Source organism: Salvelinus sp. IW2-2015, linkage group LG4q.2, assembly GCF_002910315.2.
Source record: "Salvelinus sp. IW2-2015 linkage group LG4q.2, ASM291031v2, whole genome shotgun sequence".
In the NCBI taxonomy this organism is placed as follows: domain Eukaryota; kingdom Metazoa; phylum Chordata; class Actinopteri; order Salmoniformes; family Salmonidae; genus Salvelinus; species Salvelinus sp. IW2-2015.
The window spans coordinates 14,805,205-14,819,354 of NC_036843.1; the positions used below are offsets into that span (position 1 = coordinate 14,805,205).

General features: G+C 43.7%; 2 protein-coding genes across 3 annotated transcripts; one reads left to right on the forward strand and one right to left on the reverse strand.

Moving 5' to 3' along the window:
- Positions 1-1,035: 1,035 nt before the first annotated feature.
- On the forward strand, positions 1,036-6,370 carry utp25 (UTP25 small subunit processor component). 2 transcript variants are annotated; one of them, XM_070443397.1, is made up of 12 exons: positions 1,036-1,224; positions 1,385-1,424; positions 1,520-1,689; positions 1,843-2,081; positions 2,254-2,342; positions 2,475-2,900; positions 3,080-3,296; positions 3,509-3,711; positions 4,284-4,466; positions 4,604-4,713; positions 5,472-5,717; positions 5,844-6,370. In XM_070443397.1, exons 1-12 carry the CDS (start codon positions 1,124-1,126, stop codon positions 6,094-6,096), a joined length of 2,277 nt encoding a protein of 758 aa, XP_070299498.1. In that variant the 5' UTR covers positions 1,036-1,123; the 3' UTR covers positions 6,097-6,370. The 2 variants fall into 2 exon arrangements, with proteins under 2 accessions (XP_070299498.1, XP_023842568.1); XM_023986800.2 differs by having other exon boundaries at positions 1,037-1,224; positions 1,520-1,685; positions 1,836-2,081.
- Positions 6,371-9,203: 2,833 nt separating this feature from the next.
- LOC111963390 (ornithine decarboxylase 1) lies at positions 9,204-13,693 on the reverse strand. The gene is made up of 10 exons (XM_023986803.2): positions 13,564-13,693; positions 12,133-12,282; positions 11,661-11,789; positions 11,359-11,532; positions 11,097-11,269; positions 10,769-10,985; positions 10,373-10,619; positions 10,143-10,258; positions 9,809-10,023; positions 9,204-9,681 (listed from the first exon to the last, which is right to left on the reverse strand). The coding sequence occupies exons 3-10, from the start codon at positions 11,751-11,753 to the stop codon at positions 9,549-9,551; spliced, it is 1,368 nt and encodes a 455-aa protein (XP_023842571.1). The 5' UTR covers positions 11,754-11,789; positions 12,133-12,282; positions 13,564-13,693; the 3' UTR covers positions 9,204-9,548.
- Between the last annotated feature and the right edge of the window lie 457 nt (positions 13,694-14,150).

Consider the following 14,150-nt stretch of genomic DNA (forward strand, 5'->3'; position numbering starts at 1 on the left):
GGTCACTGCAGATCAACAACCTACGGGTTCTTGTGCCCCACTTTCCAACGCCTTACCTCCACAACCTATCCGTACATGAAAGCTTCAGCTGTTGAAACTTTGATGACCTATTATAATGTTGTCAAGGGTGCATCTGTTTTTATAGCGGCATCCCTCTATGGTAGCAAGAGAAGGTTCCACGAGAAAGGAGAAAAGTGGAGTATTTTATCAAAGCGTTGATCAACTATTTCCCATATAAAACTTTGCTGCCATCAACATACAATCACAGAGCATCCTGTCGGGCTGTATCACCGCCAGATACGGCATCTGCACCGCCCACAACCGCAGGGCTCTCCAGAGGGTGGCACAACTTATCACCGGGGGCAAACTACCTGCCCTCCAGGACACTTACAACACACGATGTCACAGGAAGGCAAAAATTATAATCAAGGACAATAACCACCCGAGCCACTACCTGTTCACCCTGCTTCCATCCAGAAGGCGAGGTCAGTACAGGTGCATAAAAGCTGGGACAGATAGATTGAGAAACAGATTCTATCTCAAGGCCATCAGATTGTTAAACAGCCACCACTAGCACAGAAAGGTGGCTGAATACCTACAGACTTGATATCACTGGCCACTTTAATAAATGGAACACTAGTCACTTTAATAATTCCACTTTAAGAATGTTCACATATGTTGCATTACTCATCTCATGTGTATATACTGTATACTGCATCCTTCACTATCTATTCTTTACTATCTATTGCATCTTAGCCGCTCTGTCACTGCTCATGCATATATTTTATAGGTATATATTCTCATCCCATTCCTTTACTAGATTGTGTGTATTAGGTTTTGTTGTGGAATTTGTTAGATATTAGGTTTTGTTGTGGAACTGTTAGATATTACCTGTTACATACTGCTGCACTGTCGGATCTAGAGGCATAAGCATTTTGCTACACTCGCAATAACATCTGCTAATCATGTGTATGTGACCAATACAATTTGATTTGACTGCAGTGGAATGTCACTTTAATTTGAATACCGGAAGTGACGCTATTGATCTGCGAAAAAACCCAAACACACGTGTGTCCCGACCAAGCTAAAGTTATCTAGCTATCTAGTGACTGAACCGTCAACAATGGGGAAGAGAAAACAGAAGAATCAGATCTTCAATAATTTATCAAAAAAGCAGAAGAAACATCTGAAAGAATTTGGGGAGGAGCATCCATTCCATGATATGTACGCAGCAATTGAAATTCACTGTGACTTGTAATTCCTCAATTAGCTATACTATAGCTAACGTAACTAGCTAGCAAACAGCTAACCATGCTAATCACTTGACCCTGCATAGAATAAAGTACACGTTTATAAATCAGATGTTTTAAATTATTTATTCTAGAGTCACAGAAAAGGCAGAGAAAACACAAATATTGGATCTGGTAAGTCTAACGTTATTGTCTCGTCGACTAACTAGCTTATCTGACTTTCAATTGCTAGTTAGCGTTTTTGTAAATGTGTTTTCTCTTTTCTACAGCCAGACAGCCCAGTACAGTCCAGTGCTGAAAGTGACGAGGACGACGAACCAGAGCACAAGTCAGCATACCAGAAGTTGTTGTCTACTCTCAGCAGTCCTGCAGACCACGAAAGCGAAGATGAGAGTGTAGATGATGAAGAAGAGGTAGAAGAGCATCTTAGTGAAGGCAAGTGAAAGTGTCAAAGTGCACACTGATTGAAGCATAGTTTTGCTTGCAGATATATTGAGTATTGGTTATGTCATGATTGTCTTTAGTCATGGAGTGACATTGCAAATCAGATCGGAATTTAGATTTGTCTATGCTCCTTGATTTTAGAAGGAAGTGATGGAGATGAGGAATATCAAGAAGCAGGAAATAATTTGACTGTGACACCAGAAGAGGCAGATGAGGGGGAAGCAGGACCAAATGAAGGGTGTGAGGATGTTATGGAGGATGAAACAGCAGGAGGAGTGGAGTTTGAGGACAAGGAACATGAGTCTCAGTTCTGTCTGGAGAACAACTTCTCTGGAGAAGGAGAACAGGAGGGTGCAGAGAGCACTGCTAAACAAGAGGATAAGGAAGGTAAGCAAACATTGAGAGAAATGTAGTCCTACTTAATTTAATCTTCCTTCATTCTGGTTTTGTATCCACTATCCAGCTCTGGAATTATTCATAGCTCTGTGCAGCAACCAACTCCTGAAGGTGAGTTTGGAGTGAAAAGGCAATGCTTCAGTGTGTTTCCCATCTTTTTTAGACTCCTTTAAGCTGCACCTTGACACAGAGATTAGTGAGGAGGATGTAAAATGGATCACTGCTGGCACTAAGGCCAAGGCTCAGGTCAAGGTACGCCCACATTCGTCTGAGCTTAATTACATTTTTATGTGTTCTTGTTTATTCAAGGTTTACGGCCAACATTGTGTAACCTCTCATCATGTCCACCTTCACCACCCCCTTCCCCACACAAATCATACACAGTGGCCAAGACTGGGCACCCTCCTCTGCTCCTCCCCCCTGGAGAAGTTTGGTCCCGCCGGCCAGGAGAAAGACAAAAGGCCTCTGGCGCTCCACAAAGTCCTGGAAACTAACTGGACGTCTCTGAACCAGACCTCCAACCCTAAGGTGGCCGTGGAGGAGGTCAGTCCACTGCAGCTGGAGCTGCTGTCTCTCATGGGTTCCTACAAGGACGTGTACTTCCCAGAGAGCTCACCACTCACCGAGGGCCGGCAGGTCCGCAGTGCCTACTGCCTCCACGCACTCAACCACGTGCTGAAGGCCAACTCCGGCGTTCTGGGTCATAATGCCCAGATGAGGGAGAACCAAGCCGCGGACAAGGCCGGAGGGAACAAGCCCGAAGTTGAGCCACAGGATGAGCCCCGGGACCAAGGCCTGACCCGACCCAAGGTAAGGCACCTGTTTACTTGTGTACTTTGTCCTAAGTCCCTATCCAGAGTAGCACCAATGTGTGCTGATTAGTAGTCCAGCTCGGTTGAAGAGACTGAATGTTGTTTACACATCTGGTTAGTCTACCCCTTTTCACCATCAAGATATTTTAATCAGTTCCCTCATGCATCTGTGTACAGGTTCTGATCCTGGTGCCATTCCGAGATGGAGCGCTGCGGGTGATCCAGACCCTCATCAACCTCCTGGAGACCAAGGACAGGAAGATGGATGTCAGCAACAAGAAGAGGTTCAAGGACGAATTTGGAGAGGAGCCAGTGGACACGCCACCCAACCTCTTCAGACCAGACGACTACACCGCCATTTTCTCTGGCAACATCGACGATCACTTCAGGATAGGTCAGCAAGCAAATAGGATGTGCAGGCAAACTCAATGAGAATGTTTGTTGTCGTGTTTATATTTCCCTAAAATACAATTTTTTCAGTACATTTACACAAAACATAAGACATTCATTCACAATAGATTGCACCCCATTTTTTCCTCCACATTTGGCTCATTGCCTCCTATCTCTGACCATTATCGACCTTTGACCCCACCCTCTTCAAACCAGGAGTTTCCATCTTGAGGAGAAGCATTCGGCTCTATGCACCCTTCTACTCCTCTGACATCATCATAGCGTCTCCGCTGGGCCTGCGTACGGTGCTGGGGGTGGAGGGCGAGGCCAAGCGGGACTACGACTTCTTGTCCTCCATCGAGATACTGGTGGTGGACCAGGCCGACGTCTTCCTCATGCAGAACTGGGAGCACCTACTGGTAGGGTTACCTAGCTATAGTGTTCGGGTTACCTGCTAGTGTGGTTAGGTAGGGTTACCTATAGTGTTAGGGTTACCTACTGGCAGGGTTAGGCTGGATTGATAAACAGTAGCCTAGATTAAGTTGGGCGCGGCAGGTAGCCTAGTGGTTAGAGCGTTGGACTAGTAACCGAAAGGTTGCAAGATCGAATCCCCGAGCTGACAAGGTAAAAAACTGTCGCTCTGCCCCTGAACAAGGCAGTTAACCCACTGTTCCTAGGCCATCATTGAAAATAAGAATTTGTTCTTAACTGACTTGCCTAGTTAAAGGTAAAAGAAAATATATATATATTTTTTTTAAGTTGCCTCCATATTTCATCAAGTTCTGTTATAAGGACAATGTTAAACCAAGCCAAAAATATCCAGTTCTACTATTGTAAATAATGTGTATAATTCAGGGAAGTATCACTATGGCATTATGCAGGCTGCCCTTCTGGTATTTTAGTGAATTACCTTCCTGTGTAAAGGGACCTTCTACACCACAGAACTTTTCAGTGTTGCTTTAACCACAATCCCTGCTGTGCTTTCTTCCAGCATGTGATGAAGCATCTGAACCTGCAGCCCTTGGACCCCCATGGGGTGGACTTCTCCAGGGTGCGCATGTGGAACCTGAACAACTGGGCCAAGTACTATCGCCAGACACTGATGTTCAGCTCTATCCAAGACCCACAGATCAACAACATCATCTCTAAGCACTGCTTCAACTACCGCGGCCAGGTCAGTGTGCACTTGGCCTGTGTGGCCTCTTCAATCCACCGTCTGTATGATTTCAACTAATGAGGTATATGTCATGCCATTAGAAACATTGTTAATTGAGTATTATGAAAGTCATGTTTTCCACATTCTTTTTCCAGGTTGCCACCAAGAATATGCCTATAACAGGCTCTATCTGCCAGGTTCTGGTTCAGCTCCCTCATGTCTTCCAGATGATCAACTCTAACAGCTTCATGGACCAGGATGCAAGGTAAAGACACACAATGTACTCTTCAGCAGTATCCTACGATGGTATATAATCTGGGCAGGAAATTAGGGTTGGGCTGGTGTATGTTTAAATTGAATATTGTGATATTTTACTTGGACAATATATTGTGAAGTGCAAGACAATATATTGTGATGTGCAAGATGGTAGCCTAGTGGTTAGAGCGTTGGACTAGTAACCGAAAGGTTGCAAGTTCGAATCCCCGAGCTGACAAGGTACAAATCTGTCGTTCTGCCCCTGAACAAGGCAGTTAACCCACTGGTTCTAGGCCATCATTGAAAATAAGAATTTGTTCTTAACTGACTTGCCTAGTTAAATAAAGGTAAAATAAAAATGAATTAAGCCTTGTTTTTTCACCATACTAATTTTTTAAAATGAGAATGCAACTATGATATTGTAAATAAGAACAAAAAATGCACCGTCTGGAATTATCTAGTCATTAATGGCGCAAACAGATTATATTGGATATCGCGGTGTAAGACACATAGCGAATACTAGAGGGCGCACTGCACTAATACATTCCACGTCAAGATCAACCCTACTCTGTAAGTGGCAAATTTTAATACCACAAGATCAGATCGGACTACAGAGGGAAATTCATGGTTTATTTATTATAGTGAAGTTTCATTGTAAACAATAGGTAGTCATTGACTACCTCCTATTGTGTTTAAATGTTATACTGACATCTTAAAATCAATCAATGAATAAACCTTTTCTTAATTTAACCCCATTTTCCCTGGCAGGTTCCAATTCTTTGTGGACAAGGTCCTGCCCCAGTACAGGGACTCAGTCATGTCCCACACGCTCATCTATGTTCCCTCATACTTCGACTACGTCCGACTGCGCAACTACATGAAGAAGGAGGAGATCAACTTTGCCAGCATATGCGAGTACTCGACAAAGTCAGAGGTGTCCCGTGCCAGGCACTTTTTCCAGAAGGGAGATAAACAGTTTATTCTCTTCACCGAACGCTTCCACTTCTACAAGAGGTAAAAGTGGTGCTCTGTTTTTAAATGTCAGGCAATTTTTGTTGTCTGTAAACAGGAAGTTGTCCAGCTGTGTATAATAGTGTTGCATTGAACTTTCCCATTGAATAATTGTCAACCCCCTATCAGATACACCATCAAGGGAATCCAGAACCTGATCTTCTATGGGCTGCCCTCCTACCCTCACTTCTACAATGAGGTGTGCAACATGCTGCAGGCAGGGGGCCAAGGAGAGGAGGCTAGCTGGACTTGCACAGCCCTCTACTCACGCTATGACGCCCAGCGCCTCGCTGCCATCACCGGGGCCCAGAGGGCCGCTCAGATGCTGCAGTCCCAGAAGCCTGTACACCTGTTCGTCACGGGCGAGGAGAAGGGCCCCTAACACACAGATGGAAAGTGACTGATATCTGTAGGTAGGAAGAGGGAACTTCTCTTTCAACAGCCACTTTGGTTTTACGACACAGGTCATCAATGATGCCGATCATGGAAATGTATTGACTTTAGTCAGACAAGCTGTTGAAAAGACTCTGCTTTCTAATGATACCAACTTTGTCTCTTTGAATGTCATTGAACTGTGATTTTCTATATGAATACACCCAAAGTTTCTGTCCGTAGTGTTTCAAGTATCACTGGTATTAAAGCGATGTTACTTGAGATTTTAAGTGTCTTCAACATTTTTTCCTCAAACGAGTCTATGAAATTGTGAGTCTATTACCAGCATTCAAATGTTTTGTTATTTGTCATGTTAGCATATTGCTTTTAAATACTTTAAGTGATACGGATGTGCACCTTTGCTTTGATAATTTAGTTGTCTTAATTTTTCTATGATCTCAGTCTGGTAATCAACTTAATGTTGAGAGTAAAAATAGAATACACAAGATATAATAAAAAAAAATTGGTTGTGCATCAACAGTTTTTCACTTATTTTAGTCACTGGGTCACTCAATTAGCCATATCTGCTAACAATTTTTATTGGTAGTTAGCTGGCTAGACTATCTAAATTTACCGACTGGGCACGCAGGGCATGTGCCCAGGAGCCCTGGCCTCCAGGGGGCCCACATTGATTTTGTTAGTCATGCTCACTCAGATATCATATTTACATGGCACAAGTCACTGCAAAATGTGTCGAATTGTAAGAAATTTGCTTTAACACTGCAAAAAAAACATTAGTCTACAAATTAGTAGAATTGCATGAAATGTGCTTAAAATTGTGAAATGTTCTCTCTGCCCCATGGGGAAAAAGTGTAGAATTGCAGGAAATGTACTTCAAAACAACATTCTCTGCTGTCAAGATGGGGGCCAGTAAAATTTTTTGCCGGCTAGGTGCCCCAAAAGGCAAGGGCCGGCTACTAGTAATAATGTATTTAAAATGTAACTTTTTGGGTTACCTAACCAAATCCACAAATTAGTTAATCTTTCATTCTGTTTGGTTTGGCGCCTCTCTAGGTTTCTTCCTAGGTTTTGGCCTTTCTAGGGAGTTTTTCCTAGCCGCCGTGCTTCTACACCTGCATTGCTTGCTGTTTGGGGTTTTAGGCTGGGTTTCTGTACAGCACTTTGAGATATCAGCTGATGTAAGAAGGGCTATATAAATAAATTAGATTCTCATCAAGCAATTCTAAGAAGTATTAGATCTATTCTATGTGTGTGCTATTTCTATGCTTCCCATTCTTAAGTTGCATCTTTCAGTTTTGTACACCTGCTTCAAACAGCTGAAAATACAATAAGGAAAATATATTTCAGAACGGTTTAGATGGTTCAATAATTCTCTGCTTTGTCACAAACTGAAATTAGGCGAACTATTATAATTTTAGCAACCAGGTAAACGCTGAGCCATTTCTTCGTAGTGCATTAAGAGTTTAGCATAACTACATGGATTGATTCCACAAATCAGTTGACTGACTGCATGTGTGGATATGGATACTACACCTGCGAGCAACTGCTGCCCCTCAAGTTCAGAATTTTATACTGAACAAAAATATAACGTAAAGTATTGGTCCCATGTTTAATGAGCTAAAATAAAAGATCCCAGAAATGTTCCATATGCACAAAAAGCTTGTCTCAAATTATGTGCATCCCCGTTAGTGAGCATTTCTCCTTTGCTGAGATAATCCATCCACCTGACAGGTGTGGCATATCAAGAAGCTGATTAAAGAGCATGATCATTGCACCTCGTGCTGGGGACAAATGGTCACTAAAACGTCTCAAGTTGAGGGAGTGTCTAATAGGAATGTCAACCAGAGCTGTTGCCAGAGAACTGAATGTTAATTTCTCTACCATAAGCTGCTCCGTCGTTTTAGAGAATTTGGCAGTACGTCCAACCGGCCTCACAACCGCAGACCCCATGTATGGCGTGTGGGGGAGCGTTTTGCTGAAGTCAACATTGTGAACAGTGCCAACGGTGTTATGGTATGGGCAGGCATAAGCTACAAACACAATTGCATTTTATTTATGGTAATTTGATTGCACACATACCGTAACCGAGGCCCATTGTGCAATTCATCCGCCGCCATAATGCACGGGCCCATGGCGCAAGGATCTGTACACAATTCTTGGAAGCTGAACATGTCCCAGTTCTTCCACCATGGCCTGCATACTCAGACGTCACCCGTTGAGCATGCTCTGAATCGACAGCGTGTTGCAGTTCCGGCCAATATCCAACTGCACAGCCATTGAAGAGTGGGACAACATTCCACAATCAACAGCCTGAGTAACTCCATGAGAAGGAGATGTGCTGCATGAGGTAAATGGTCACACCAGATACTGACTGGTTTTCTAATCCACATACATCCCTTTTTTAAAGTTATGTGACCAACAGATACATATCTGTATTCCCAGTCATGTGAAATCCATAGATTAGGGCCTAATTTAAAGTATTTCAATTGACTGATTTCCTTATAGGAACTGTAACTGTGAAATTGTTACATTTATATTTTTGTTCAGTATAGTTAGCGAGTCACTACTGTAGTAATATCCTCAAGGTGTGTTATCCAGTATCCTATCTACCCAACAGACACTGCCTTTCCCCCCCAGAAAGGACCAACATTATTCAGCTCTGCACCTATGTTTTATCTTCTTTTTTTTTTTTTATTACAAAATTGAAAGTTTCCATAGGAAAGCAATACAAATGTGCAATCCCAACTCTTTCGTAGCCGTAAAAAAAAAAAAAAGCATCTTAAACATGAATAATTATAATTAACTGATGTACTACCCAGAAACAAACAAAAAAACAACATTAAATACAGAAAAGGAGAAGGGAGTCTGCATGTTGAGTCCCTACACTGAAAGGGGTCGGTGTGAAAGAGGATTCAGAGAAAATTAAACATCTGTAGCAGCCATTACCTGGCAAAGTAATCAGCACTCAAACAGCCCTTTTATAGTCATGAGATGTGGTAGTGGAGTAAACTGAAATGGACCCTTCTAGGAGTTGGAGAAAAACCACCCATGACACCACCATGTAAAATGACAATGTCAATGTTACAAGTGCTCTCATTTAGAGCGACTTAGCTCAGTGCAAATGAAGGCATCCTGTGGCCCCTACAATAAATGAACATTCAACCTTGGTGTTATAGGCATTAGCCAATCAGACCCCTGTAACAATAGGACTACAACCCTCTGAGACATTGAGAGATTCAGCCTCAGCTCAGGATTAGATCTGTCTTTCATACAGAAAAGAAAGAAATGTGCACCAACATGCCCCTCATTCTCCAGTCAAGTAACTGGCCTTTCAATGGTATGAGTAAAAAAAAAAAATGAATAGGAAATTAACACAGGCTACTGGCCCCGTAGAGTGGCAGTGTGGTGGTGGGTATGTATGAGATTATGTTGGTGTTGTGTTTAGAGCACACGGGTCTGGCAAGGCTTGGTGGGCAGCTCCAGGCTGCTCTCATGGCCACAGCTGGATGTCACACAGGACATATCCTCCAAAGGAGTGGGCATCCCCTGGGCACAGATCTGCTGCATGCACTGCCTACACAGGACAAGAGCGATTTAGAATCAGAATGAAGGATTGATTAGACACCACTGTATGGAAACATTCAGCCACAGTCACATTCAATTGGTGTCCATATAATTCTACTACATTTCCAATAACTTACCAAGCTGTGCGGGACATAGTGTAATAGATGTCTGGCTTCTGGAAGCCGTTGAAGGTAGAGGAGGCAGCCACAGTGTAGGCACCCATGTTCTCAAACAGCAGCCACTCTCCCACCTGCATGTCAGGCAAGGTGCACATCTCAGCGATGCGGTCCAGGCCATCGCAGGTTGGTCCCCAGATGCTGCAGGGGTACATACGCTCATCTGGTTTTGGCTTCTGTAGGAGGATGAAGAGAGCAGGGATTAAACAATCAAACTTACTTTACTGGTTTTATAAAATGTGCTTTTTGTGTGAGAGTTTGGTTGAAATGAAGTGTTTGGTTGAAATCATCGTACCTTGTGCAGGGTAGGCAGGGGGTGAGCATGGTCATATAGAATACAGTTGAAGGAGCCATAGACCCCATCGTTCACATAGTACATCAGAGTCCGGTCACTAGTCCAATCGTCATCCTCTGTAGGGGCAGAGATGAATGAAACTTTGCTAACTTTAAGTTACGTGATGCAATGTTATTTCGCACATCAGGCAGTAGCCACAAGTTAGCGGATTGAGTGGAGTTTGCTCTTACCGTCAGAGGCAGACTGCTCGTTCATGATAACCTTCTTGGCAATGATGTTAACAGCTAGGGTGTAGGCAGAGGCCACGTAGTAGCGGCCTGGTTCGGCTATGATCCGGATCCCAGAGTCGGCAGGAAAATACTTGTCCAGCGCTGGGTTGATAATTGCTGTGATCTCCTCAAACTTGAGCTTGGCGTCCTCAGACCCAGGAAAACCGCCACCAATGTCCAGGAGGGTCATGTTGAATCCCACCTCAGCCTGAAGAAACAAACAAAAGATGAGTTAGGCCTACCGCTGCGGGCCAACTGCGTCCCTTCACTGGAAACTAACCAAACTTACCAGGTAAAGGGTCCATTTTTAAAATGTATCAATTCAGGTGATAAGTTAAAGCAGAAAAGGCAACTCACCCCCATGTCGAAGACACAGCGTGCGTCAGAGATGGCCTGGCTGAAGGTGTCTGGGTCAGTGCAGCCGCTGCCCACGTGGAAGCTGACCCCGATAACATCCAGGCCCAGCTCCTTAGCCCGCTCCAGGAGACCCCGGCAGGCCTTCAGGGTGGCACCAAACTTCACACTCAGCCGACACACTGCCTTGGAATCATCTGTGGCAATGCGCAGTACCAGTCTGGACAAGGAGAGATAAGTAAGAGGTGTACTTTTCTAGAGTAGCCAAATAAGTTCCTGACAATCCAAGTGTTTTCAGTGTGGCTAAAGAATGGGGGTGGAGGTCTCTTACTTTGCATCGTCGTGGTACCGAGCAACCTTCATGAGCTCCACATCACTGTCGAAGGTCATCATCTGCACTCCGTGGGCAGAGGCATACTTGATCTGGGACACCTGCTTGCAGGGGTTGGCGTAGATAATCCTGTTAGCATCCACACCCAGAGACTGAACGATCTGGATCTCAGTCTGATGGGACAAAGACAGACTGGGTCAGTACAGGAAACACATTCACAGGGCAGTAGGGTTTGTCAGGAGCGGTTTAGAAAGAGACAAACCTTGCTTGCACAGTCAAAGCCAGCGTTCAAGGAAGCCAGGGTCGTGACAACAGCCCGACTGTCGTTGCATTTGACAGCATAGAAGGGCGTGACGCGAGGCATGGCACGCGCCCATCGCATGTGCTTCTTCAGCACGTCACCCAAGTCGCACACGTAGAAGGCATCCTTATCATCCTGGAGGGTCAAAGACATGGATGCAAGCGAATAAGAAATACATCTTACACTGACAAATGCCTCGACATCAAATCACACTTCTCACACCAAATGCAGCAAAATCTGAGACAACAGGAAGTGGTTCTTACAGACATGGATGTCTCGTTGATTTTTTGCTCAACAATGTCACGGGCACAGAAACCCTCCTCCAGGAAGGCAAAATCAGGAGCAAAAGTGTCCATGGTCGAAGAAAATATTTAAAGACTGTCACAAAAGAACTGTGGAAAAAGGAGATCAGAGTTAAAAATCGTAGCACAGACCCAAAAACATTGTTTCCCAATGTTAGCTAGTTCATCAGTGGGCTAGTTGTTCAAGGAATAGCCTATCAATGTTGACTCAGTGACCTGCACACTTTACAAGGGCAATTCCCTGATAGTAAAATGTTTGTACAAGACAGCTCATTGTCATCTGGAACATGCCTAAATTAGTAGCATTACTCCCAAAGACAGTACACCAATTACAACCAACCCCAGCTGCTCATCGGGCTGTACTGTAACATCTATTCCAGAAGATATTGTGACATGTATGTTGGAAATGAGTGGATTGGAAAGCAACCCTTACTTGGACAAGAAAGAGATGGAATTTGGCAAAGTAGTTTAATCAGGTGCAGAGCAGCCAAGGTGGTTCACCAGTGAAGTTGAAGCCTTTCAGGTAAGACTCTAGGCCGGGGCCTGCAGAGTAGCCAGTGTGCGCTTTCCTAAAGCGATTATTCTGCAAACAGAAAGCGCAAATGTGTGAAAATACAGTAGCATTAAAACAGGACAGTGTCTATGCTGCGTTAGTGTTTTCAATGGATATTTCCATAATTCATTCAACCAGCCCGTTAGCAGTTTAGATAATCATATAGCCTAGTATGACTGAGAAGCAGTTACTGTTGGCATCGCAAGTGTTATCAGAGAGTATTAATGGCCAATATACTTGCTTTTTTACATTATCGGACAATCTGAAGGATTTTTTGTTGAACAACCACACCCTCGAGAAGGCCGACTACAGGGAAATCTTTTATCCGGGTCTCAAAGGGATACAACGTCTCTCGACAAGTCTCTACTAACCAGTAAGTGAGAAACCGCCTCTATGACAAGGACACTGCTAAAGTATCCAAATAGCAGGGAGGCAGTGGCTAAATCGTTAAGTGGCATGAAAAGGAACCAATCAGGAAAGAGTGACGCACAACAAACGCTTCTTGGCTGAACCAATCAGTATTTTATCCGCTTGGCGCGCCATTATAATGGGCGCATTCGACATTGCAGCCGACATTAAAGGCGAGTCGAGACTGACCGATCTCCAAATCACCCTGCTTCATAAACAATTACTCCTCAACATAACTTCTAGATGTGTTAGCCTGTCACAATTTACCCATGATACATCACGGTTTTGATGCTCTCGAACACGGTCCAAAATTCTTAATTCATTCATTCATTCATTAACGCCATGCCAGCATGGCCACACAAGCTTCGTCAATGTAGCCTAATGTTACCGGTATACACTTCATCATAAAATACATTTTAGCAAGCTAGTTAAAGACATTGTGTGGGGACTGGGAGTTGTTCACGAATGTAACAAACTTTCACCGAGTTTCTATGCCAATCTCATTCCCGCGGTCCAAACCATACTTCAAACCCAACCCCAGGTTCGACAAGGTATACACGGCGTCCCTTGGGGCTGCTCCAAACCCATCACTTCCATTAAACCAAAAACCTATTAGAAGATAGAGATACGTAACGCTAACTAACGTTGCACGATGTGGCATATCCTTTTCGCTCTGGGAGACCTGTACTGTTACACAGATCAATGTAACGTTACAGGTCTCCATGAGCGAAGAGGCTAAATATTGCATTACCATAATATTACTTTAGCTAAACACAATTTGACACGATCTGACTAAGCCAACGTGGATATCGCAATGCATGGATGAATACGATAGCCTACCTAGCTAACCTGTTTAAAATAAATTAATTTGTGAAAATGTAGGATAAATTATTGAAGGCTTACCTTAAAAAGCATTTACAAAGAGTGTGTCCATTAGACCAGAATCCTGGAAAATATGACTCGGTTTTTCCTCGTCAGTCGAGTCTGTCACGAAACTGTGTAGCGCGCTCTAACTGAATTACAACTGTAAAGTTGAAGCTAACGTTTCGATACGACCGTATTTATAGAGGTGCTGTCTCCAAGACAACACGCCAGCTGAAACCGGCCTCCTGTAGACGTAGGAACCGGTTTAGTCTTGTCACCGGCTCCATGTGCTCTAGGAGGAAGTAAGACGCGGTAGCTAGAGAGCGTCTCTTCGTTCTTCTTCTTTGGTATCATGGCATTCGCACATTTTGTTTGTGCATGCCGCCACCTACTGTGTGGTAGTGTGTGGTCAATCACGTTACTTTTTTAATTTTGTAAAAGGAAAAAAGTTGCACCACCAACTAACCCTACACCTATATACCACTATTTAATTTTTTTTTTTTAAATCATCACTCCATTCCACTACTTTGACCCTAACTGATCCTACACCAGGCCAAAGGCCTGGGAGGACAGGAGTCTTTCTTTTAACACACCTTGTATCTATTCTGCACTAACCCTTACAAGAA